Source organism: Protopterus annectens, chromosome 11.part0 (assembly GCF_019279795.1).
Source record: "Protopterus annectens isolate FY-2018-M chromosome 11.part0, PAN1.0, whole genome shotgun sequence".
NCBI lineage: Eukaryota > Metazoa > Chordata > Ceratodontiformes > Protopteridae > Protopterus > Protopterus annectens.
The window spans coordinates 836,880,396-836,906,171 of record NC_056745.1 but is presented as its reverse complement, the minus strand read 5'-3'; the positions used below and the strand labels follow the sequence as shown (position 1 = coordinate 836,906,171).

Sequence of the window (25,776 nt, the reverse complement as noted above, 5' to 3'; positions counted from 1 at the left end):
TACTTGGTCCCCTGAAGAGGCCAATTTGCACATAAATGTTCTACGGATGAGGTCACTGCTCTTGCATTGCGAGCATTTCAAGATGTTTTACTTTGTGGGACGATTGCGATTCAAACTGACAAAATATTAGTCTTTTGCCAGTCTGGTACGTGAACAAACAAGGGGGAACCAAATCTTATCTATTGTGTCAAGAAGAGCTGTGGGTCTGGCAGTGGATAATATCTTCCAATGGCTTTCTTTTAGCGATGCACATTCCGTGGAGCTCCAACGTGATTGCGACAAACTGAGCAGGTACATTCTTCTTCCACACGAGTGGTCCCTCAACGAGAAAGTGACAGAAGAGACTTTCCGTCAGTGGGGCCAGCCTTGCTGCAGTCTTTTGCCTCTTCCCTAAACAGCAAGTGCAGCAGCTACTTTGCCCCAATTCCCCCATAGGGGCAGTCACCAAGGATGTTCTACTTCACGATTGTCCCCCTCGGTCTTCTTTATGCCTTCCCACCAACCCCATTGATACCAAAATTTCTGCAGAAAGCTGCCAGGTCAAAGAGCACAATAATCTTCATTGCCCACTATTGGTCTCGACAAATCTGGTTTCCCTTCCTATGGCCTCACCTAGCTCAATCACCATGGAACATAGATCTGACTCTGGACCTCCTGTTTCACCCAATGGGCATGTCTCATCTGGATTTACCAAACCACAAGCTGAGTTAGGCTTCTGTAGTTAAAAATATGATGCTTCAGTCTCTCATGCAACCTCCCTTTGAACCAGCAGCTACATGTGACTTTAAATATCTTGCATGGAGGACAATTTTCTTGGTTGCCATTACTTCTACAAGAAGAATTTCTGAGATCCAAGCACTATCTTCTAAATCTCTTTACTTGGCTTTCCACAAAGATAGAGTAACCTTATGTAACAACCTGTCCTTTCTTCCAAAGGTGGTGTCAGAATCCAACATCAATAGATCTTTCAATTTAGCACTGTTTTTTTCCCAAGTTTACCTACAAAGGAGAATACATGTTACATTTAATGGATGTTCATAGACAACTGCAATTCCATTTGAATAGAACAGAAATAAAATTAGGAAAGCAAATCAACTGTTTCGCTCCTTCTCTGAACCAAAACTGGGAAAACCAGTTTCCAAGGTTACCCTATCCAAGTGGCTAACAAATTGCATTTCCTTTGTGCTAATTTGGGTATTCCTCTTACATATTCCTTGAAAGCACACTCCACTAGATTCATGACTACTTCCACAGTTTTTCAGTCAAGAATGTCTATGGGCGATATTTGTGCAACAGCTACTTGGGCTACTCCCCATACCTTTGTCACTCATTACAAGTTGGATCCGGTGTCCAGAGGTAGGGTGTCATTTGGTTCTGTGGTGCTCAGGAGTATCCTTCCTTGAGTCCACCCAGGATACTAGTAGCTCGGGATGCTGTCCCACTTGTTGAGGATAGAATGAACATTAACGACATCAGATAAAGAAGCTATGTATTTACCATAAAGTTCCATCTGTGTTGTCGATCTTCATTCTTCCTCAACTTCCCTCCCATCAACTCCCCTTCCAGTAACCCCCGACCTTGGCTTCTGGAGAAACAAGTATTTGCATGGTCGCTGTATATGTATCAATTTTTATATGTACATGTATTTATACAACTCTGGATATGACTTTTTCCATAAATCTCTTAATCTTCCTATGCTAATGTAGCAGCAAAAAAGATCTGAGGTAATTTGGTAGGTGCATTGTGGGTAAGGGAGGAGCTTGAGAGGTTTGGTGCCTACGAGTTGTATCCGACGGATTGGATCTGAACCCACTTGCTGAGGAAGAATGAAGATAGAGGACACAGATGGAACGTTATGGTAAGTACATGACTTCTTTTTCATGGAACACCATTAGTATATAAATTCTGCCCTTTGTAGAATGCCACCTTACCGTCAAATGTTCAAGTTACCAACAGACTAAGCAGCCAATATGTTATCTTCCTTCTTCCTTTCTTGCTTTCTAATGCATTGCATGACTCTGCCTTTTGACAGTTTCTGAGAACCATCGTAGCCTTTTCCTTTAGATTCCCTTACAAGTATTCATCTTCTGTCTACTCCTTCTTTTTGCAGGTAGGTCAGTCACTACACAAATTATTGCGTTTTACTGGGCTGTCTTGTCTGGATTAATCACGGTTAGGACAGGATTTTTCCCCTTTAACTATGTGTTTGTTCTTCCCTTGGTCCGTTTTGGAAGTAACGGATGTTTATGCCGGCTCATTCTCCTTAAATTCTCAGAAGGCCTCCATGTTGTTAATCTCGTATGCCAGTAGCTGTGAATGTGCAAGTATGCATGTGTATTCCACTAGATTAGTAATATCCTAGCTCTCACAGGTATAAACGTTATTAACTTTGGCCCAGTACAGTAGAAAACTCACATTTTAATAGAATGTTGCAGATTTTGCTATATGTCTGGCCAGAGGAAGATAGACCTGGCCCTCCCATACGTGAAGTTTGTGTACTTTACGTAACAATAAATGTGTAGGACCAGGTCCATCTTTCACTACAATCCACCCTCCATCCCCTTGCTTCTCTAGTTTGCTTAGGGAAGTTCTTTCAGAGGGGTCATTGCTTTCACGGATTTTGTTCTTGCTTGCTCCACTGTAGTGCAGGCATGCAGATATCTGAGGAGAGGTACTTCTGCTCACAGGGTTATGGGTACAGGGAAGTTGTTAAGGGTACAGGGAAGGTGTTATGGGTGCAGGGAAAGGTGCTTTGTAGCCTGGGAAAGTTTTGTAGGTAGCAAACTGACAAGGTCCTATGGGTAGAGAAAGGTGGATTTGGTCTTGTACTTTATAACTCTGAGGTTTTTTTTTTTTGTCATGTACATGTATATCCTGAGGTGGTAAATCATTAATAAGCATATAGTTGGGAGTATAACATAAAAGGTGTGTGTGTCTGTGTCTGAAAGAAAGCTAGAGAATTCATATATACATTATTCCTTAACTTGTACAGTTGTTGGATATTTCATTTTCCTTGCAGGTGTTCAGGTAGGAAGAAATCATTTTACCTTTGGTTGTAGTAGCTTTCAACTATAATGAGGGAAGAAATTGAAATGTAGATTCAAGGAAAGCTAATGAATGTTTGTCATATGCTGGTTGTGAGAAATAATTCCTTTCTGGTGAAAGTGCAGTGATAAGCCGGAATAGTGACTTATTCAGTGTGAATAATCAAAGTAAAACATCACACACATGCACACACTTTTATAATATATAAATAAACATATGAAAATATGGATCTAATTTCATATCTCGAAATACCAAAATCCTGAACTACACAATTTTGAGACTATAATGTCTAAAGTTAAATTTACTGAATGTTGAAAATTTTGGCATTTGAAATATCGAAAAATAATTAGCACACATAAGTATCCTGCCCTCCACCGATACAGAACACAATAACAACTAAAATAAATTTACTTCACAGTTTTATATGTTTAAGCAAGGGGGCAACCCCCCCTGCACCCCCACACCCCTGCTAATTAAATATATCAACTCCAAGATGACACTACAGTGAAGCAAGCAGTAAATATGCTGTTCCACACTGTACCTTTCCGTTTGAACGTACAACACACGCATCTTTACACTAACACACTCTATTCCATATACTAAACTTACTGTTCAATAACGGCAACTTGCTTTCCCTTTTCATATGGTCTATACTTCTGTACATAGCCGATGACTCACTGGCTCTAAACTTGACTTCTGCCATACTGTTTACCTTTACAAACTGCAAACCCTAAAGGGATAGTGTACAAATTACCAACACACAGTTTGACTGTTGACAGCATTTAGGCATTCTAACACTCAAGATTTTAAAGTTTCAGTAAACCAGCTTTCGATATCATCTCGAAATTGTGTAGTTCAGGATTTTCGTATTTTTGGGATATGAATATATATATATATATATATGTATATATAATATATATCTGTATATATATATATATATATATATATATATATATATATATATATATATATATATATATATATATATATATATGTAAGTGGACAACAAGCCACAGATAAGCACAATGCTCAAATCACACATAATTGAAAAACAATATAATGTCAAAACCTGTATTTTGTGCCCCGCACTGCCAGACCACCAGCTAATTATATATACCAGCACTGAGATCACACTGCAATAGGGAGAGGGCAGATTCTCCATTTCCTGTTGTACTGCCATCATGAAAAGAGTAAAGGCAGTTACATTTGATCATCTGATTTTTGATCAGCTGGACCACAGTTTTTTTCTTGTTGAAACATGAGTAATCCATATATATATATATATATATATATATATATATATATATATATATATATATACTTTTTTTTTGCAGTTTATTAGGCAGAGAAGATCAAGGGTGTAGAGTAGTATATGCCATATATACCACTTCTTGCAATACAGTAATAGTTACTGTAATAAAATGCTAGAATTTAAATTAAATTCAGAATACCAGCATTTTTATCTGTTAGTTTTTTCTAGAATGCCTGATTAATGGATGTTTTTGCTTTGCATAAGTTTGGCATTTTAGGACCTTTTGTTCAGTAATGTGAAGGTATGATATCCAAAATGTGCACAATCTGCTGTAAGGGGGGGAGGGGTTGTAGAAGTTGGTGTACAGTTTCAAAAATCCTGGCGAAGCACCTTGAGATTCAGGAACTTGAAAATGTGTTCATGGAAGTCTAGAAGTTTTTGCTCACTGTGCCTTCCTAAAAAGACATGTCCCTGCAATGTGTTTCTTGACCAGTCTACAAATCTGGCTAAGGACTTTAAGAGTTCACTGTATCTAGCCTACAGTAAACTTTTATGGGTGAAATTGAAATGAATGCACTAATCACATAATGCCTGTTTCACAGCCAGTTGTGATGCAATGCACTCTTTCTGCATGAATCATTTTACATTTGGCCTCCGTGAACTGCTGTGACCCTTTGTGGTTGTAAACTCTGATGTTATTTTGTCAATTACTTTGAAAACATTACTCGTGTTAAGAGTCATACCATGCTTAGATCACCAGGAAACCATTTTTTCTGGTGCCCCCTCCACCCCCACCAATATTTGGTGTTTTTTTTAATTAAAGTATTGCAGTAAAACAGTGTTTGCAGGCCAACTGTTTTTACTTTTGTAAGTTTTCAGAGTTGGATCTTTGTTATGTCATTAATTTTCAGTGCTTTGGGCTTTATTGCTTGAAGCTGCATCTGTTTTCCATATTTCTGTGTAGGATCTGGTAAAAATATCTGTTGTAGTCCTTCTTGTTACTTACAAGAGCAGTGTTGTTTGCAGGGTTCATTTCAGCAGGGCAGACTAATTTACTGTAAAAGTTGCTGCAAGCGTATCTAATGAAACGTGCCTAAAGCAGAGCTGAGACAGAGAAAAATAAAAGGTGTCAGTATTATAAATAAAAACATTTGAAATTAAAAAGAAACTCATTCTATAACCGATGGCTACCTTTTAACCCCTTGCACCTACGTATTGCATCATTTCTGCTAGATTTGTTGAATGTATTGAATTACTTATTTATTTATTTTATTTTATTTTACATTTGTTGACCGGGCTAGTCTAGCTGGATACATGTCCATTTTCAGTAGAGGCCCGGGAAGAAAAGCTCCAAGAAATCATACATAGTTAAAACAGAAGTTATTACAGATATTATAAAACAGCAAGTATTACAAAAGCTAATTATAATAATAATAAAAAAAATATATATATATATATATATATATATTTTTTTTATGCCCTCCCCACCCACAGGTACATACAAATTGCAAAACACTTAGTGATTACATGATCAGGTGCAAGATACATGTATGTTGTATAATAGTATTTTAAAGAATATGTAAATGGAAGAAAAGAAAGGATGTAGGGTGAGGTATAGAGGATAGGAAAATAATTAGTCTGGGTTAGTACAGGAGCATAGCCAGTGTTTATTGAAGTATAGTTTTAGGTTCTTTTCAAAAAGTGAGAGAGAAGACTGAGAAGTGATTTCTGAGGGTAGTTTATTCCATATTTTTCCAACAGCGTTCGAGAATAAGGATTCACCTGCTGAGTTGTTGGGTTTAGTAGTATTGATCAGTTGTTTGTTTGAGGAGCGTAGATTTTTGAGATTATTATAAGGTGTAATTAGGGTAGAGAGTATTGGGGTGTTGCTAGGTTGATACAGGGTCTTGTGGATTATTTTAAGCTGGTGAAGTTGGAGCTGGTTAAGTAGTTCTAGCCAGTTTAGATGTCGTAAATTTAGGCAGTGATGGGTTCTAAAAGGAGAGCCTGTTGCAAATCTAGCAATATTGTTATAGGATGTTGCTAGTTTATTGAGGTTGTTTTTAGAGAGATTGGTGTATATAGGAGAAGCATAGAGGAGAGTGGAGGTTAGGTGAGTTCTGGCTATAGCGAGGGTATAGCTAGAGGCTATAGAGAGTATCTAGCTATACATTATGACATTTTGGACTAAAACTGTGTGTGGTAGTAATTATTTCATTTAGTATCATTTAGTATCTTTATCTTACACAGTATTTTATGTTGTATAAGGTTTTTTGGACTGCTACTGTGTGTGTTAGTAACTAACTCATTTAGTAATAATTATGAAACTGTAGAGTTGTTAGTTTTTGCCTTTTACAAACTTTTTACAAACACTATGATGTTTTTCTTTATTGTATTCTCTGTGGAGCTTTTCTCCCCGGGCCTCTACTGAAAATGGAAATATCTCCAGCTAGACTAGCCCGGTTAACAAATGTAAAATAAAATAAATAAAATAAAATAAATAGTGGTCCTAGCTTCTGGTGTAAGATAGGGTTTAATTCTGTAAAGGGATCCTAGTTTTTTGTTAACTAATTTTATTGTGGTGTTTATATGAGTGTCAAAGTTAAGATTGTTGTCTATTGTTATTCCTAGCAGTTTAGTGGTTGGTTCAGGAGTGATGAGTACCGTTGTTAGAAGTGAGATTGAAATGGAAAGAGGTGGACTTTCGGGTTGGTGTAAAGAGTAGTAGTTTAGTTTTCTTGGGGTTTAAGAGGAGGCAGCGGTGTGAGAACCATTGTTCTACAGTGTTGAAAGCTTTTTGAGTAAGATTATGAAGTTCAGTTACTTAATTTTGAGTACAATAAGGTTGTTACAGTGAATAGTCTGAGTAACCGAAACAATTTACATTGTTTCATAATTACAGTCTCATTAAATAAATATAGCAGAAAGGCAAGACAGAAGTGAAATAACATTGAGTAAATGGGAAATTACAGTCAATTTAAAGGCAGTCATTATGACAGCACGTACCCAAAACTGTTCAGTGCAGTAAAAATATAGGTAGTATTGTTGCATTGCCATGTTTCCTAGGGACATGGAGCTTCTAAACCAAAAATACTTTGTAAGCAGAGGTAAATGCTTAACATTGGTTATTTTGCTGGGGATATATGTATTTGAGGGAAGCAGTGTGCCAGCAGTGTATAAAAATCAGCACCAGAATGTCAGCAACTATGTTGTGCATGCGTGTATATGTTGGGGGGGTTTGTTCGCCATTTCTAAATATAACCTATGTCTGTATTACTTCAGCTACTACAACATGAAACAAGGTAAATGTGTGGGGAGTCGGTCTTTAGTGTAGACAGGTTGACTGTGTCATGTCACTGTCCTGTAGTGTTGACAGGTTTGTTTTGACCTTTTCATGCAGTACCTGATTTAAAGTGTGTAAAAGAAAACCGAGATGGGGAGCCTAGGAAATTAGACATCATGAGTGAAGCTGTAACAAAAGGGAAAAGACAGATGAGGGGAAAGTAAAGGATAAGGCAGAAGTGTGTGCTTACTTGTGTACTGGCATGCGCTGAAGAAATTGGTGTAAATATGCAGTTTTGTTATCATTTTAAAGATGGTGCTTCCCTACTGTGGAAGCTGGTATCTCTGGTTCTACATTGATTGTTCATTTCTTAATGGGAACTTTGACTTTCATTTTGTTTCTGTGTTAACGTTTTAGTAATCGTTGCTAAAGTATTATTATTATAGATGATCCTTCTTAGTAATTTTTGGTGGCACTCCATAACCTTGACCAATTGGACAATGGCACTCAGTGTACATTGGTCAGTAAATGTTCTGCCACCTGTCAGTTTTCTTACAAACACTGGTTTCCACTGGAGTTTCAGATCATGGAATGCTGAAAGTGGTGTTTCACAAGACACCCTTCAGTATGTCTGGCAGTGGTTTAACTGCAAGGGAATTCGAGGCATTTAGGGACACGATCAGGAGATGCAGATCACTCATTAGTGTAGCATGTCTGAATGCTGCTACAGAAATGAATGCTGATATTTGCAATCAGGATTGAAGTGCTTTGTTGGGATGCAAGTTTTAGCAAGCCATTTACCACAGTTTTTTTTACCCTCCTGCAGCAGGAGGACTTTTTTTTTTTTTTTTGCTCAAGTTAAAGTTGAGGGACACAGATCTGGAAAATGGACCTGACCAAGTAAAACTAGATTTGGAACAGAGCAGATCTCTTTTGCTTGGGGAATAGCACTGCACACTAGATCTAGCTATAGCTCTGTAGTCTAGTGTCATGTAGTTAAACATTTAACAATTCTGATGTAGCCTGGTTCTGTGGAGCAGAAAGATGATAAAGCCCACAACTGGGATCCAGGTGACTGGGTTTCAAATACTGGTCCTTGCACTGGGGGAGCCAGGCAGGTGGAGAGAGAGGAACAAGAGGTGTGGCCTAAATGTCCCTTCAGGAGTAAGGGGAGGATTGTGGGCACTCTATAACCACATAGATAAGTGCAGTTTCTCTAGTGGTGGCTAGAGAAATCACCTCCCTTGCTTAAGGGGAAGGGGTGGGGCTTTCTGATATCAGCATTCTTTATGAAAGTGAGGGCTGACCAGCACGGTTAACCTGTTACACATTCCACTTCCACTCTGCATGTCGAGTGTCTCTGGGAGGCAGGGCATAAGAAAAGCCCTTGAACCACATGTGATAGCTCTTTTTGTTTGAACCTTGCTCCTGTGATAGGGAAAGAATGAAATTATCGGTTGGAAGAGACTGATGATCTACAGACAGTAAGGCCAAAGAGTGTCAAGATTATGATAATTAATAATAATAATAATAATAATAATAATAATAATAATAATAATAATAATAATATTGCTGACTTGCTAGGCACCTTTAGGAGTATGCCTATGGTTTTGTAGAAAGTTCATGCAAAGACACACTGTTGAGCTGCTATATGAGAAGACGTTTTCTGCACACAGTGTTGTGCTTTGCCAGATGTGTTAATAACTCTTGAGTAGCTGCATTTGTTTTGACAATTATTACCTTGAGGATTTGTGAAACACAACAACGTTTACATCAGCTCTCTGGAGATTACGTAGAGCGGTGTGGCATTTTCTTTGGAGGAGCAAGCTGGTCTGAAAATGTTGCAGATGTAAAATGCTTATTCTTTATATGAGATCAGATTAAATGCAGAGGGACAATATTCATGATTATCATTTATCTGAGTGGAAAACAATCATAAAATATACTAAAGCAAATTTTGGTTATTTCAGGAATGTGTGGGTGCATCTGTCTCTGTGTGTATTTGCTGGTGGTGGGGTTGACCTGCTTCTCTACAGTCCCTCATATACTTTTTTATGGGGAAATTTAGCAGCACATGAAAAAGGTCACTGCAGTTCTTTCTCCCTTTCTTCTGGAACCCTTGTAGGCTGCCTTACATAAGTGTGTCAACCTTAAGCTTATCTACCAGCCACCTTCTTTCGGCTGCTCCCGTTAGGGGTCGCTACAGCAGATCATCTGTTTCCATTTCTTCCTGTGCTTTGCATCTTGCTCTGTCACACCAATCACCTGCATGCCCTCTCTCACCATATCCATAAACATTATCTTAGGCCTTCCTCTTTTCCTGTTACCTGGCAGCTTCATCCTTAGCACCTTTTTCCCAATGTACTCTGCATCCCTCCTCAGCACATGTCCAAACCATTGTAATCTTGCCTCTCTGGCTTTGTTTCCAAACCTTCCAACCTGGGCTGACCCTCTAATATACTTATTCCTAATCCTGTCCACCCTCGTCACACCCAGTGCAAATCTTAACTTCTTTAACTCTGCCACGTCCAGCTCTGACTCCTGCCTTTTTGTCAGTGCCACTGTCTCCAACCCATGTAACATAGCTGGTCTCACTATCCTCTTGAAGACCTTCCCTTTCACTCTTATTGGTACTCGTCTGTCACAAATCACTCCTGACATTGTTCTCCACCCACTACATCCCGCCTGTACTCTCTTCTTCACCTCTCTTCCACACTCACCATTACGCTGAACTGTTGATCCCAAGTATTTAAACTCATCCACCTTTGCCACCTCTACTCCTTGCATCCTCACCATTCCTCTATCCTCCCTCTCATTCACACACATATATTCTGTCTTAATCCTGCTGACCTTCATTCCTCTTCTCTCTAGAGCATATCTCCACCTCTCCAGGCTCTCCTCCACCTGTTCCCTACTCTCACTACAGATCACAATGTCATCTGCAAACATCATAGTCCACGGGGACTCCTGTCTGATCTCGTCTGTCAACCTGTCCATCACCATTGCAAATAAGAAAGGGCTCTGAGCCGATCCTTGATGTAATCCCACCTCCACCTTAAACGCATCAGTCATTCCTACCGCAGACCTCACCGCTGTCACACTACCGTCGTACATGTCCTGTACCACTCTTACATACTTCTCTGACACTCCCGACTTCCTCATACAATACCACATCTCCTCTCTTGGTACCCTGTCATATGCTTTCTCTAAGTCCACAAAGACACAATGCAACTCCTTCTGACCTTCTCTGTACTTCTCCATCAACACTCTCAGAGCAAACAATCGCATTTGTAGTGCTCTTTCCTGGCATGAAATCATACTGCTGATCACTAATCATCACTTCCCTTCTTCACCTAGCTTCCACTACTCTTTCCCATAACTTCATGCTGTGACTGATCAATTTAATCCCTCTGTAGTTACTACAGCTCTGCACATCACCCTTATTCTTAAAAATCGCTACCAATACACTTTTTCTCCATTCCGCAGGCATCCTCTCACTTTCCAAGATTTCATTAATCAATCTAGTTAAAAACTCCATTGCCATTTCACCTAAACACCTCCATGCTTCCCCAGGTATGTCATCTGGACCAACAGCCTTTCCATTCTTCATCCTCTTCATAGCTATCCTTACTTCCTCCTTGCTAATCCACTGCACTTCATGATTCACTATCTGCACATCTTCCAACCTTCTCTCCCTCTCATTCTCTTCATTCATCAACCCCTCAAAGTACCCTTTCCATCTGCTCAACACACTCTCCTCGCTTGTGAGTACATTTCCCGCATTATCCTTTATCACCCTTACCTGCTGCACATCTTTACTAGCTCGGTCCCTATGTCTAGCCAATCGGTACAGGTCCTTTTCTCCCTTCTTAATGTTCAACCTTTCATCCAACTACTCTTCATACGCCTTATCCTTAGCCTTCGCCACCTCTCTCTTTGCCATGCACCTCATTTCCTTATACTCTTGTCTACTTTCTTCATCTCTTTGACAATCCCACTTCTTTGCCAACCTCTTTCTCTGTATACTCTCCTGTACTTCTTCATTCCACCACCAGGTCTCCTTGTCCTCCTTCCTCTTTTCAGATGTCACACCAAGCACCTTTCTAGCCATCTCCCTTACTAGCTCTGCTGTAGTTACCCAGCTATTCGGTAACTCTTCACTGCCACCCACTGCCTGTCTTAGCTCTTCCCTGAACATCACCTCACAATTACCCTTTTTCAATTTCCACCATTTGATCCTTGGTGCTGCCCTCACACTCCTCCTCCTCTTCTTGATCACCAATGTCATACTACAAACCACCATCCTATGTGGCCTAACTACACTTTCCCCTGCCCCCACTTTACAGTCTCCAATCTCCTTCAGACTGGCCCTTCTACATAAGATATAATCCACCTGTGTGCATCTCCCTCCACTCTTGTATGTCACCCTATGCTCCTCCCTCTTGTTAAAATATGTATTCACCACAGCCATGTCCATCCTTTTTGCAAAATCCACTACCATCTGATCTGCTGCATTCCTTTGCTTAACACCATACCTACCCATCACTTCCTCATCCCCTCTGTTCCCTTCACCAACATGCCCATTGAAATCTGCTCCAATCACTGCTCTGTCATCCTTGGGTACTGTCATTACCACTTCATCCAACTCACTACAAAATTTTTCTTTCTCATCCATCGCACACCCAACCTGTGGTGCATATGCACTAACAACATTCATCATTACACCATGAATTTCCAGCTTCATAAACATCACTCTATCCGACAATCTTTTCACATTCAAAAGCCTCCCTCTTAAAAATACAGTCTGTTTTTTATGATGGGGGAAGTATTTGTAGGCAATGCTTCTTTTGTGTCTGATCTCTCTACAGAACCACAGACTGCCAGTGAATATGGGTCATTGTTCATAAAAAGTACTTATTGTAGCTAAACCTAGTTTATGTTCTGATAAAGCTGTGAGGATTAGCGAACTTGTGTGCATTTCAGTTGTTTATAGATAGATGTGTGTGCACACTTCTCAAGTTCATTTGAAGGTGAAGTGTTATTTTGTTGTTTGTGTTTACAGAGATTCGTGCTCAGCTGGTTGAACAGCATAAATGCCTGGAGCAGCAGACGGATATGAGGGTACAGCTTCTCCAGGATTTACAGGATTTCTTTCGCAAAAAAGCCGAAATTGAAATGGAATATTCTCGCAGCTTGGAGAAACTGGCAGAAAGGTTCATGGCCAAAACCAGAAGTACGAAGGATCACCAGCAGTACAAGTAAAGAATCTGGTTTACTTTCTAAAATGTACAGAAAAAGCAGTCAAGTAAACAGAAAATAAAAATCATAATCTTAAGTTTAGAAGCTAAAGACCATCATGTAGTTACATTTGGTGTTGTAAGCTGTGTCCTTTGTAAACATGTCATACAGTTTGCTTTCAGATGATAAAATGTGTTATAGTATTCAGCCTGAGGCTGATACAGTTCAAGACAGTATTAGTTCAAGTAATTACTACCAGGAAAAAAAGTAAACCCATCAAATGGTGTTATCAGTGTTCATGTAACTGTGATATGTAGGAAAAAGATGACAGCACTTGCATAATTGTTACCGTTTGTTTCAGTAAAAGAGGAAGTCTGTGAACAAGGAAATATAGTTGCATAGCACAGCAGAAAATAGCAGCTGACATTTTAGTGGTTCCAAGCAAGACATGTCATTTTGACAGTGTCTGCTGTGGGACATCCATCATAATCTTCTGAATGCTTCTCAGACAATTGCTTTATGACTTATTGTATTACTATTCCAAGCTACTACATTACCTCCACATGATAGGCACCCTACAAGACCAGTCCTCTAGAAGTCCCCTGGCTTACTGCTAACATACTTCTGTGACTGTAATATCCATACCTGTATGGCAGACTGGATTTGAACTGGTGCAGTCATACATTCCATATGCTTGGACCTGTTATACTGTCCTATGAAACTGTTCTGACATTCCTACCCGATAGTTGCTTCTCCCCACACAAGTTTATAAGTTGCGCAGCATAGAATGATTTCCTCAGTACTGTCGACACGTGATGGTCAAAGGCTAGATTACTGTCTTTGCCCCCCCCCCAAGTTCCTGACTACTGGGTCAGCTCTTAGGGGTGTGTTGTCAATATGATCGTTACCAGGGCTGGATATGCCCTCTGTCAACCTTCCAGTATTCTTCCCTAAGTATTTGTGGGGTGTATCTGTTGCACTGTATGGACCTTCGCATGCAGCTCAGACTTTTTTTTTTTTTAAATAGATCACAGAAGGAAGGACTTTAAATTTTTTTTTCAATTTGTTCCAAAAAAACAAAAAGGTACCAAAGTGTCAAAGGCAACTTTAGCTGTTTGGCTTCTGTATTGCATACATTTTTGTTACCAAAATTATGGCAAACCCATACCTGAATAATCAGTTGCACATACTACCAGATCTTTGGACACCTCACAAGTGTTTTTTTTTTTAGTTTCACTTCCATGAATGATATTTGTGTGGCTGCTATACAGGCATCTCTGAACACCTTTGCAAGACACTATAAAAGGTATATGATTTATAGGGCAAAGTCTGTCTGCGGAGCTGCCATTATCCAGGGTATCCTTCTATGAGGAACAACCCAAGAGCATAAACTTGGGACTATGTCTTGGTGGAGGTGGAGATGAAACTTCCATCACCACAGAAAAGTTGTGTACCGTTTCATCACCATCACTGTTCACTCAGTCTCCTCAACCTGCGTGGGAAAGCTACTTCCATTTTCTTGTTTTGAATGCTCTACTTTATGTAGTCTGTTAAGATATCTGGAAGAGGAATCCTTGTGTGCTGGGGATTATGGTTAAAGGGTAGGGTCTGGTGAATCCTGGGAAAGTTTGCAAGCAAAGATGACTAAGCCTTGCTGGTTTTAATCCAAGAGATGATAAACATGAATCAGACAAAGCAGATCTTTCACTATGGTCAGTGTGTACATTTTGTGTTCGTGGAAATAATGGTAGCATTGTCATTAGCAAGCTTAAAATCAGTTTCTCTGAAAAGTGCAGTCTTGTATTTGCTTTTAATATGTCAGCACATACAGAGACAATACTGTGATTCTGTTTGCCGCAGATGCCTTGGAAGAACTACTTATCTGCCTTAAACTAGGACACAGAATTATCTTAACTGCTTCTCAAACTTGAAACCAGTTATCTCTAATTATTGCTAAGTTAAGTTACACAATGAGAGCTTATCCCTTACACACTTTTTTTGATAAAACCTTACAAGTTAGTGATTTTTTGCACTATTTAGTCATATTTTATTAAATGTTCGGCTCTGCAGCAAGGTTTTTCCTATTGAAAACACAGGAAAGGTATACAGAGTATGAAGGAAGCAACAGCGTGTAGGAAAAGTGACTTGTGGGTAGTGACAGCCACTGACTTTGAGATATGCAGGCAATGTGAGAGAACAAGTAAGGCTAGATGAGTGCTGGAATACATAGAATAGAGCATCACTAATAGAAAAGAAGTTGCCATTGTCATGATTCCTGTATAGACTGTTGTAAAACTCCTTTTTGTGCATTGTGTCCCATTCCAAGAACTCATCTTCATAAAGACTTCACAGGAAGGAGACTAAAAGCATTAAGTAAGTATTGTATTAAAGCAAGAAGGCAGAAAGAAGAAGGAGGATGCAATATATATGCCCAAGTGGGTACCATTTTTCAAAGTGTATACACAAGCAAGAGTATACAGTCTAGGTATAAAATGGAAAAGCAAGGGTAGATGCAAGGAAGTAATATTTCACAGTAAGTGTGTGGTACACGGAACAGGCTTCCTGAGGAGAGTGTTTGGTCAAAAATAGCAGAATTCAGTATGCTGGGTCTTACAGCACTCTGTCCTCTGAAGTTTATAAAATGGGGTATTTTTATTACTAGTTGTTTGAAGAAACTTCTCACAGATTGGTTTTAGTTGTATACATGCCAGCTTTACTTAATTTTGCAGTCTTGGTGAACATCATTTGTGTAAAATGTGGCTGTTTGCTTAGTTATGTTTTATACTTTGGTGAAACTTTACTTCAACACAAATTCAAAATGATAAATATTGTTGCATTAACCTTCAAAGTGAGGGTGGGGGGATCTTGAGCTCTTGTCCTTGGATGTGACTTCAGTTAGAGTGCACCCTGGCAGTTGTACTTGGCAAAAAGGATTGTGTGTGCTAACTTGATTGTTGTACTATGGATTTGTTACGGTTCATCCTATCTGCTGAGACCATTCATTGGCAGACACTGACTGCACAGAATTATGATTTGCATTGTGCTCAGAATGCAGAGTATTTGTCTTCCCTCATTCTGTTAGAGGTTTCGACCTTCCTACTTAACTCATCCAAGCTATGTTCTGGAAGTAGATCACCATAGCATAGAGGAGTGACGCAGCACTTTCACTGACTTTTAAAGGTGATTTATATGCCACTTTTGTTAATACTACTAATAGAATTAGTCAAAGGTGCATTGCCTTCTGGGATTATAAACTGAGATCTAGTGGTGGGAAGCAGCAAATGACCAACACTAATCTATGTAGATGCTTAAAACGGTGATTGGCAATAGTACCTGCATTGTTTAGTTTTGTGTGTGTGTGTGTGTGTGTGTGTGTGTGTGTGTGTGTGTGTGTGTGTGTGTGTGTATAATATTATTACTGGGGTAGAGCACTGTGCACTGTTCACAAAATGACTATTTGCTGGCCCAGTGTTCTGGGTTATATCAAAAAGTAAAACTTTATACAGAGTACAGTTGCAAAGAGGTTATCGTATATAAGCAAACACTGAGAATTCTTCAGGCCATATATATGTACATATTTACATAAAATAATAAAAAGGGTAAAGATGGGAGATGTACCAAAATATGGAAAGGAGAAGATAGAAGTGAGGGAGAGTTAGTGCAGGTCAAGGTTATGAGGAGAATTTAAACGTATAAAACAGTTGAGAATGAGAGGGGATTGGCTTTAGTGGAGGAATGTTAGAGCTGTATGGATGTAGTTTAAGTTGAGAATGTGAGATATACCTGCACTCTCCTTGGAGGTTGCAGACTTGTGTGATATGCCCAACAGACAATTGCATTCAAACTCAAGTAGTGCTCAAACTGATCCCTGAACAAGAAGTAATCTCATGGGGATATGACTGCCAAAGTTTAGAAACTGTTAGAGAGGTTTTGGCAAGCAGAGCATATTCTGTGGGAAGGGATTTGTAGAGATGGACCACCTCTAGATTGGCTTCCGAGGACATAGGTTTGAGTTATAATAATAAACTTAGAAGAGAAAGGGGAGTGGGTGTCTTAAGTATTTTGAAAAGTAGGGAGCCAAGAAAAAGATTTGTTCTTGTTTGCCCTGGAAGCCACTTGGCCTTGGAAAGAGTGAGGCACTGATGTTCATTCCTTGGTGAGTTTTATATGAGTTAACATATTTTATTAAGAGAGGGCTTGCAGCGGTAGCATTGTTGCCTCACAGCAAGAGGTTCTCCCGTTTGATTCTCGCCTGGAGTGCGGGGAGAGCCTTCTGTGTGGAGTCTGCATGTCCTCCCCACGGTTGGGTGGGCATTCGAAAGACATGCGTAAATGGGCGTGCCTTCGTTGAAGGTTGAACGTCGAGCTGGCACCTTGGCGTTCGTCAAAATCTACTGCCAATCATTAGTGGACCAGAGTTCCGCTGTGGTGACCCCTAACCGGGAGAAGCTGGAAGACAACAACATTAAGAGAGGGCTTGGGGATGTGAATGTGTTTTTCACAGAAGCTGAGGAAAACGATGAGAGGGGTGTACTCTGAGGAAGGTGGATACCCTTGCCTGTAGAAGTCATGGCAGGGGGAAAGGAATTGTGATGTTTTCTTTGTGTGTGTGTGTGTGTGTGTGTGTGTGTGTGTGTGTGTGTGTGTGTGTGTGTGTGTGTGTGTACACTCACATATACAAATGCACACACTTGCATGTAACTTCACAGCAGACAAGGATTATAATGCCTGGCTACTTTAGAGCTTGGTGCTTAGCAATTTAACATTTTGCTATTTGAAACTATTTTTGGGAGGGGGACAGAGATGACTTTGAGATTTTAAAAGCGTTTATACAAACTCTGACTGTGGTTGGATTTGAAACAGGCAGGTTTTGCTGTGCTTTAATGGCTTGAACGTGACAGCTGTACTTTTGGTTCATTTATCTGAAAAATGCCCAGAAAGTATTTAGTTTTAGCCCAATCTACTAAACTGTGTTTAAACAAGATTCTTTTAAAATTACTGATAACTGATACTGTTGACTTTTAAATAGTTTTTTATAGTTTTTTTGTCTCACTTAGAAATACAGAGCAAAAAAAAGTTGCCCTTCTTGCTCCACCCGCAGCAGCCACTTGGCCAGATGTCATGTCTTTTATGACGAACATACATGCTTATTTAATCATTCACTGCTAGTATGTTCAGAGCTAATTACTAGACTAACGACCCCAGGGGGGGTTCTTAAGCTTAGCCATGCTTTGCAAAGGTTTGAATCAAACCTTGTACCTTGTGTCTGCAAGGTAAGCACATTACCATCATGCCAATATTCTGGTTTATGAGAGAAGCTTTACTTTCAGACTGCCTTTGCAAACTTCCGACTACAAACACCGAAAGTAGTACAGAAATGAAACAGTCTTGAACAAAAATATTCTTTCTCCTTCCCCTAGTTTTAGCTCCTCTACCTTTCACATTATACAATGACACTGGCATAGAGATGGGGAGAGAGATAAATGAGACATACTGAAGTGCCAGGGATATAGGAATTGTACTGTTATCCAGTCCCAAATGTAATAAAATAAGAAATTGCCCCTTTTTTAATTATCTAAATGGCATTCTGTCTGTTTTAGTTTAATGCTTTCAGCAGGAAAAAGGGTGAAGATCAGTTCTGCTAATAATTTTATTTATTTATTTTTGCTGCTGACCACAGGATATTATATTTGCTGTTTATGTGGCTTTTAAGTGCAGTCTGTTGTTTTCTGTTCTTTGAAACAAGTTTCCTGGACTTAACTGCTCAATGGTGGATGCTATCATTCTTGATGAGAAGCACGTGCCCACCTGCATCACCCTAATGTATTTCTGAAAATGTGGTCTTAAAAATACTGCATTACCACTTCAGTTTGGTAAGGATTTTTTTTCTGTACTATGGAGAACTTTCGGCTTTCTTTTCAGTTGCTAATACACAGATGAGAATTTTTTTTGTTCTCAAGTAATGCATTGAAATTTCCTCCTTGATTCCCTGTATGATGTATATTTTCAACTGATGCATTACTTGAGCAAAACTAGTTTTAAAGAAACTTGTTCTCCTAGATGGTGACATTTCAGCCACGTGTTCTAATTTCAATTTCTGCAGCACTTTATTTCATGAATTTCTTGTATAGTGGTATGATTTATGATCTATGCCAAGCTGCAGTCATGAAATATTATATCGGGTCTGCTTAGTGTGGTAGCTTAAAAGGTTTGACCTCTCTTTGCCCTCACCTAAGGAGCTTCTTTTTAGTCTTTATTAAATTATTACAGTTTATATTACAACTTGAATTCACATACATCAAAAGAAAAAATGTAAATAACCATTCTATTTGACAATTTTCATTCACTCCAACTTTACGTAAATTGCTGAATTATTGCCTTCCCTAAAACCCACTCCTCTTCCTTAGAACATTATTCTGTATGCATTGTTCCCACAAATTCCATTTATGTCTGTAACATTTTTCTCCCCTTCTAAAGATTCCATCTACATTTATTTATTTCCTTTACACTGTTCAAGAAAGTTGTTACTGTGGTTTACAGCTTGATTTCCAATCTATAGAACTGATGTTTTTGCCGCTGGGAGCAGTAAGCTTAGTAAGGCATTGCATAAATGTCTCAGATTTTGTATCTTGCCTGAGCAGACTGACAGTGAACGTGGCTGTATTAAGATATATACAGAGAGAGAATGAATGTTTCTGGTGGTGTGTATTTGTGGAATACTTGTTTATAGTGCATCTTTACCCAGTGTCATACCTTCCATGTGTAGGCCATTACTTCTTGCATAACAATTGTGAATTCTGGTTCAGTAAATGCTGTATGCAGTGCTGGGATATGGTGACCTACCCAGACGCATTTCATAGCACAAGTTTCTTGCGATTTATCAGTTAATACTGATGGAAGATTTGGATTTTGCCTGTACACCAGCTGATATGGACTATATTTGTATAGGTTATTCATAAAGCTCTTCACTATAAGATCCCAGTCTAGGGCATTTTCCTAGTCACGTCTACTGTATTCATACCTCTCAGCTGTCCAGATTTTTGCCTCATATTTTTAGTTGGTGTGTCATAAAATGTGTGGTTTTCTCTCATATCACTGAGAATTGAAGTAACTAAAATTATGACAGGTGTTTGAGTTTCAAACTTCATGTCCGTCAGAAAATACATGCTAACATGAAACCTGTTATTTTAGCAACTTTCTAAATTTATGAGAACAATGTTTAAAATCTGGCCCTATTTTTGGGCCTTTGTCCCTCCATTGTTTTAGGCTTTGTCCAGATTTCTTGTGCTGAGAGGGTGAGAGGTATGAGTGCATTGTTTTACCTTTCCAAAACCTCCTTAAGAGTTTGGTAATGTCTCTCTGAGAGTCCATTAATGTGTGGACTGCAGGTAGCTGTTGTCTTGTTTCTCTCATATAGTCTGAAACACATTTTAATGCAAGGAATAAGAGTTAGTAAAGGTGATACCAAGTATAGTGTCTTTGACCTTATGGTATCAGGTAAGCGTAACATCTGTCATTACTTTCCTTCATATTTTATAGTTTGATGTCTAAGATAGTTCTCCTAGCCTATTAAAAAAAGATGACATTCTATCCATAGAGTGTAACCATGACTGTTTTTCACTAATTAGTCTTAGAAGCAGGTTTAATAACTACAAAGAGCATGTGGGGGGAATCTACAGGTAGCTTTGAAATGTCCACTTCTGAAAGCTTGTAGGCACTATACAGGTTTTAGGCATAGTGCATTTAGATGTCTCTGTTTTTACACATTCATCCCATATCTTTTATTTAACTTCTTTATTGACTCTGTTTTTGTAGTTGATTAGTTACTTTTGTGTCATGAAAGGATACATGTTCTTCATGTTTCACAGTTGCAGTCATTACATTTGGGTTTTCTGCTTGCAGTAGCCCTCAGTTGGTTGCTGTCTCTTCTTCCATGACATCAGGGGTATAAAACATGCAGCCGACACCATAACATCAGTCTTTCTTGCTGTGCAGTGCCCAAAGCAGAAGCAGTTCGCAAGTGCCGGTCGGCCGACTCCTGAAATTTTCGTTTTCGAGTTTCAGAACCGAAGTCTTCAACTAAAGCAAAGTACCCCGTTGGGGAAACTTTTCTTGCTCCTTCCGATGTCAGTAAAAGTTAATAATTGTATTTCTTGTGGAAAGCAAATACCTCACAAAGATTTTCATTCGTACTGTATTCCTTGTCTAGGCCCTGACCAAGACGTACCTTGCTGTCGGTTTTGTGCCTTATTTTATCAACGCACTATCCGTCGCCAGTATATTTTCACCTTTAAATATTTCGGTTCTCAGTTCAATTACCCAGAAATGTCGGTTAGCCATCCGACTACCGGTATTCCAAACAAACGCAAAGTTAAAGACTGAGACAGGCCACCTAGGTCCAAAGCTGCCGACGACGCTTCTAAGCCAGTCGCCAGTTCGCCGGTACTCAGTGAGGCGCTTTTGCAGCCCCTGATACCCGCTACTTCTGATTCACAGGCCTCTACTGAGACCCATTCAGAGTCTGTCATGCCACGAGATGCTTCAACTGTGGAACCTACGGATGTCTCTACTTTGGATGGATCCAGAGCCACTGTGCAGGCACAAGCTTCTGAGGGTGTATTCAGGCCTACGGACTTGCATATTAAACTGATGCCTCCTTCTTCTTTAAGGCATATACCTCGAACCATGCCTAAGAAACCGATGCCCAGGCCGCATGCTCAGGCCTCTATGCATAAAAAACAAAAGATAAGAATGGCTGAAGATCTTATAACTCTAATCAGGGGAAGCCAACTACCCCCTTCTAAGAAACCTAGGACTGAATTTGTTTATGAATCTTCTGACCAGGATTCTGATTTTTCTGATTCTTCTGATGATCTGGATTTACCCTTATCTACTTATGAGGACTCTGGTGCAGAGGACTCTATTCTATCTGCTTACCCTCCAGAGGATTTTTCTTTTGGTGAAACCTTGCACACTCTAAGGGAGCATTTCCACTGGGGAAGCCAGGATTTTTCTGATTCCAAAAAGAGGCTTAGGGATTTGTTAAACCTGCCTCAGCATAGGCCTTTAGCTATACCGCCTCTACTAGACATTGTTTATGATGCCTTTTCAGAATCTAGTTTGGCCCCTAATTCTTTGCCTCCTGCTCCCAGAAAACCTGACTGATATTACAAGGTTCCTGATTCTCACAAGTTCCTTTTTAAAAATCCTATTGCAGATCCTGAGACTATTTCACAGGGACACAAGGGCATTAAGGCTTCTACTGCTAAAAATCCTACCCCCTTCTGATAGAGACTCCAGGGCACTGGATAGATGGGGTAAGAAGGTTTATACTTCTGCAACCTTTGCCATTAGGGCCTTAAACTGTCAGTTTCGTATGTTAAAGTATCAATAACATGTTATTGGATTGCTTAAACAGAAAATTATGTTGATTCCTGACTGTGCTGAAAATAAAGAATTACAGGATTTAATGCCCTCTGCTGAACAGGTTGGAAAACATACTTTGCAATGTGGATTTGATGCATTAGAGGCCTCTTGCAGGGCTGCTGTCACTGGGTCTGTACTCAGAAGGCATGCTTGGCTTAAGGAGCAATCTTTGCCTGATCATGTTAAAGCTAAACTGTTGGATGCTTCCTTAAATCAGGACCTCCTGTTTGGCAACAAAGCTGAGGAAGTTCTTAAAAAGATGGAAGATAAAGTTTAATCTATGCAAACTGTTAAAGATTTCTTACAAGTTCAGCCAGCTGCTACTGCAGATTTAAAATTCCTTTCTTGGAAAACAGCGTTCCTTTTAGCAATCACTTCAGCAAGAAGGGTATCTGAATTACAGGCCCTTATGGCAGTGGAGCCATTCATCATCTTTCATGCGGACAGGGTGTCTCTCAGAACCAATCCCTCCTTCATGCCCAAGGTGGTATCCAGTGTGGCTCTTAATCAATCCATTCATTTGCCAACCTTCTTTCCTAATCCACAGAGCAAAGGGGAATGGATACTACACTCCTTAGATGTGCACAGACAATTTTGATTCTACTTGGACAGGACTAAACCTAAAAGGAAATCTGAAGAACTGCTGGTGGTATTTGCTGCAGGGACAGAGGGGAAGGCTATTTCAAAGCAACCCATTTCTAAATGGCTAGGCCATTGCATTCATTTCATTATTCATTCATAAGCACCATGGAAAACCTATCCCACAGGGGATCAGACCTCACTCCACCAGGGCTGCATCTACCTCTACAGCCTTTCTCAGTGGCATCCCTACCAGGGACATCCTAGAAGCTACTACCTGGAGTTCTGTACATACTTTCACCAAGTATTACCATTTGCCAATTTTCTCTAAATCCAGAGCTGGCTTTGCCACTGCAGTCATGCAGGGCCTTCTAGCTGGTCCTAATGCTATCTAAATTCCTCCTCCCAACTATAGCTTTGGGAATCTACCCAAATGTTATGACTGCAACAGTGAAACACGAAGAACATAGTACAGTTGTGTACACTTACCATAAATGTAGATGTTCGAGTGTATTCACTGTTGCAGTCCTGGTTACCCTCCCTCCAGCCCCCTGACTTCCTTGGCTATACCTCTACTTTCCTCTACTATGCTTAAAAGCTTTTTGGTGCATTTGATTTTTTGTTGGAGGTATATCATTGTATTTTTATATTTAATTGCTTCTCATTATGGGGGCACCTGACATCTGGGGTAAGAAAAACTGATTTAATGGCATCGGCTGCATGTTTTATATGCCTGACGTCATGGAAGAAGGCACAGCAACCGATGCAGGACCCAAGACTTTGTTAATCAGGCCGACTGAGGGCTACCTGCAAGCAGATAACCCAAATGTAATGACTGCAACAGTGAATACACTTGAACATCTACATTTATGGTAAGTGTACACAACTGTAGTTTCTACCACTTGTTCTACTTGCAACAAGAAACATACAACCCAAAAACATTTTTGGTGAGTCGCTTTACTTTTCAGCCTTTCTTATAAATCTGTTGCTGCACAGAGAAGAAATAGTATGAACCAGAACAGTCTCGAGCAAGAATATTTGCATCTTCATACCTCTCAACCTCAAAGCTTTAAAAATCATAACACTGGCCTTTTAAAAATCATAGTAGATGGTCAGAAAAGGAGCATTTTCCTATTTTCCACAGTAGAAGATCTTTATATAGTAGACCCTGTATAGTTAATGGTCGTGAATATTTGTGTGTTTAATAAAGTATGTTCCCATAAACAGGCCTGACTTTAAGAAACACCATAAATCAAGGAGGAGCAAAGCTAAATCTGAGGGCCAAAATCATAGCGTTATTCCTAAATCATAGCCGATGAGAGGTATGCTTACTTTTCTCACAGTCATTCTCCAGTTAAGACAACATTTCAAATGTTACTTGTTAACTGAGGGAGGAACAGATTTTGAACCTGTTTTAAAGAAGACAGAACAGATGTGAAGCATGCATACAGTATTTAGGTCAGAGAGAGATGGAACGTGAACAGAAATGTAATAAAAGGCTAGGTACACATAAACTATGCAGTTAAAAATAACTTATTCCAAAAGTATTAATAATAATAAAAAAACTGCAGTTTTTTAAGAGCCTACTGCGTACGAGATCAGCAATGCTCCCTGGTGGGTGATCTATATTTAACTCTCATGTCACTCTACTAAAATGATGTCTAGGGATCTTCTGCCATTGTATGTTAATACTTCTGCATATTGTTTATCATTTTGTTTGATACCGATTTACTTTTATTTCTATATATAGTTTACGTGTTAACATGATGTAAACCTGCATAATGGCATTGAGTTGTAACTGAAAAATGCCCCCATGTTATTTCATCCATTCTTCAGTAAAGGTCACCTGCACAAAATGTGTTGGTTTTGGGATGCACTTTAATGCAGTCTACCTGTCCTGTGTCACTCTCTTCCAGTTTTCTTTTCTTTAATAAAGAGCTCTACTTAACAGTCATTTTGTAAAATCCTTCTGAGTCTGCAAATTTCTTTTTCTGTTTTTTAAGCTACAGCAATCCGAACCTTTATGAATATTTTCTAGTTATCTCATCTCATCATGGTGAAGTGGTTGTAAATCACTTCAGCTACTGATTGCCTTGAAACCACGGTTGCCCATATGCAGTCACATCTGAATCAACTCTGCTTATATTGGCATTTTACTTTATATGAGAAGTCATGTGCTGTACGCAGACATTCAGGGTAAACATAGTAGAGGTGTCAGCACTGCATATAAAAGCAGGAGAGAAATTCATTGATCACAAGCTCCATTTTGTCAGCAAATTAAATACAAATTCAGAAACATGCTTTTTGTACCATATTCTGTAATCCTTTAGATACAAGCTGCTTTTGCTTCTTGACTGCAAACTTACTGTCCAGATATTACAAAAGAGCAGATTACATTTTAAGTAAGCCCAAATAATATAGCTGATTGGTTGAAAATAAATGTTAAGACACTGTAGAAGGACTGTAGAAACTAAACCGTATTTTCATCTGGTTTCTACATCTTTTCTGGTCATTCTAATGGATTAAGCTGCAGAAAGATTAGAATCAGCAGCTTATATGGATGTTCTGGTCCTGAATAACACACTGGGTTGGTAAGACTACTGTTTCATACATCAGTAGAGAAAATTACTAACTTGTACTGTTTCTGCCCTAGTGTACATAGTACATCTTAGTAATGCTGCAAGAGCTTACTTGCTTTCTTTTGTTTGTTTAAAAAATTATTAAAGCTTTCAACAAGTCAGAATAATTGTTTCCAACAAAGAAATAAACTTTTAAAATAGAACTGCAAACCTACAGTGATAAAGTCAAAGGTGAATAAAATATGTACACTAATTACAATTTGTCTACAAAACTCCACCTTTGGCTTTATGTCATGTTTTATTCTGTTTCTTCAGAAGGTGAGGCACATGGTGTGAGTGTTATGGCTTTTGTTTTCATTAATGAAAAGAGAGCA

The 25,776-nt window shown here is 39.3% G+C and overlaps 1 protein-coding gene across 2 annotated transcripts in view; it reads left to right on the top strand.

The window, feature by feature from the left end:
- The window catches only part of SRGAP1 (SLIT-ROBO Rho GTPase activating protein 1), a 1,651,729-nt gene that overhangs the window by 387,020 nt on the left and 1,238,933 nt on the right, over nucleotides 1-25,776 (top strand). For both annotated transcript variants that reach the window (XM_044088250.1, XM_044088251.1), the window contains exon 2: nucleotides 12,643-12,838. In XM_044088250.1, coding sequence (XP_043944185.1) covers nucleotides 12,643-12,838 — 196 coding nt within the window. The remainder of the gene's footprint in view (nucleotides 1-12,642; nucleotides 12,839-25,776) is intronic.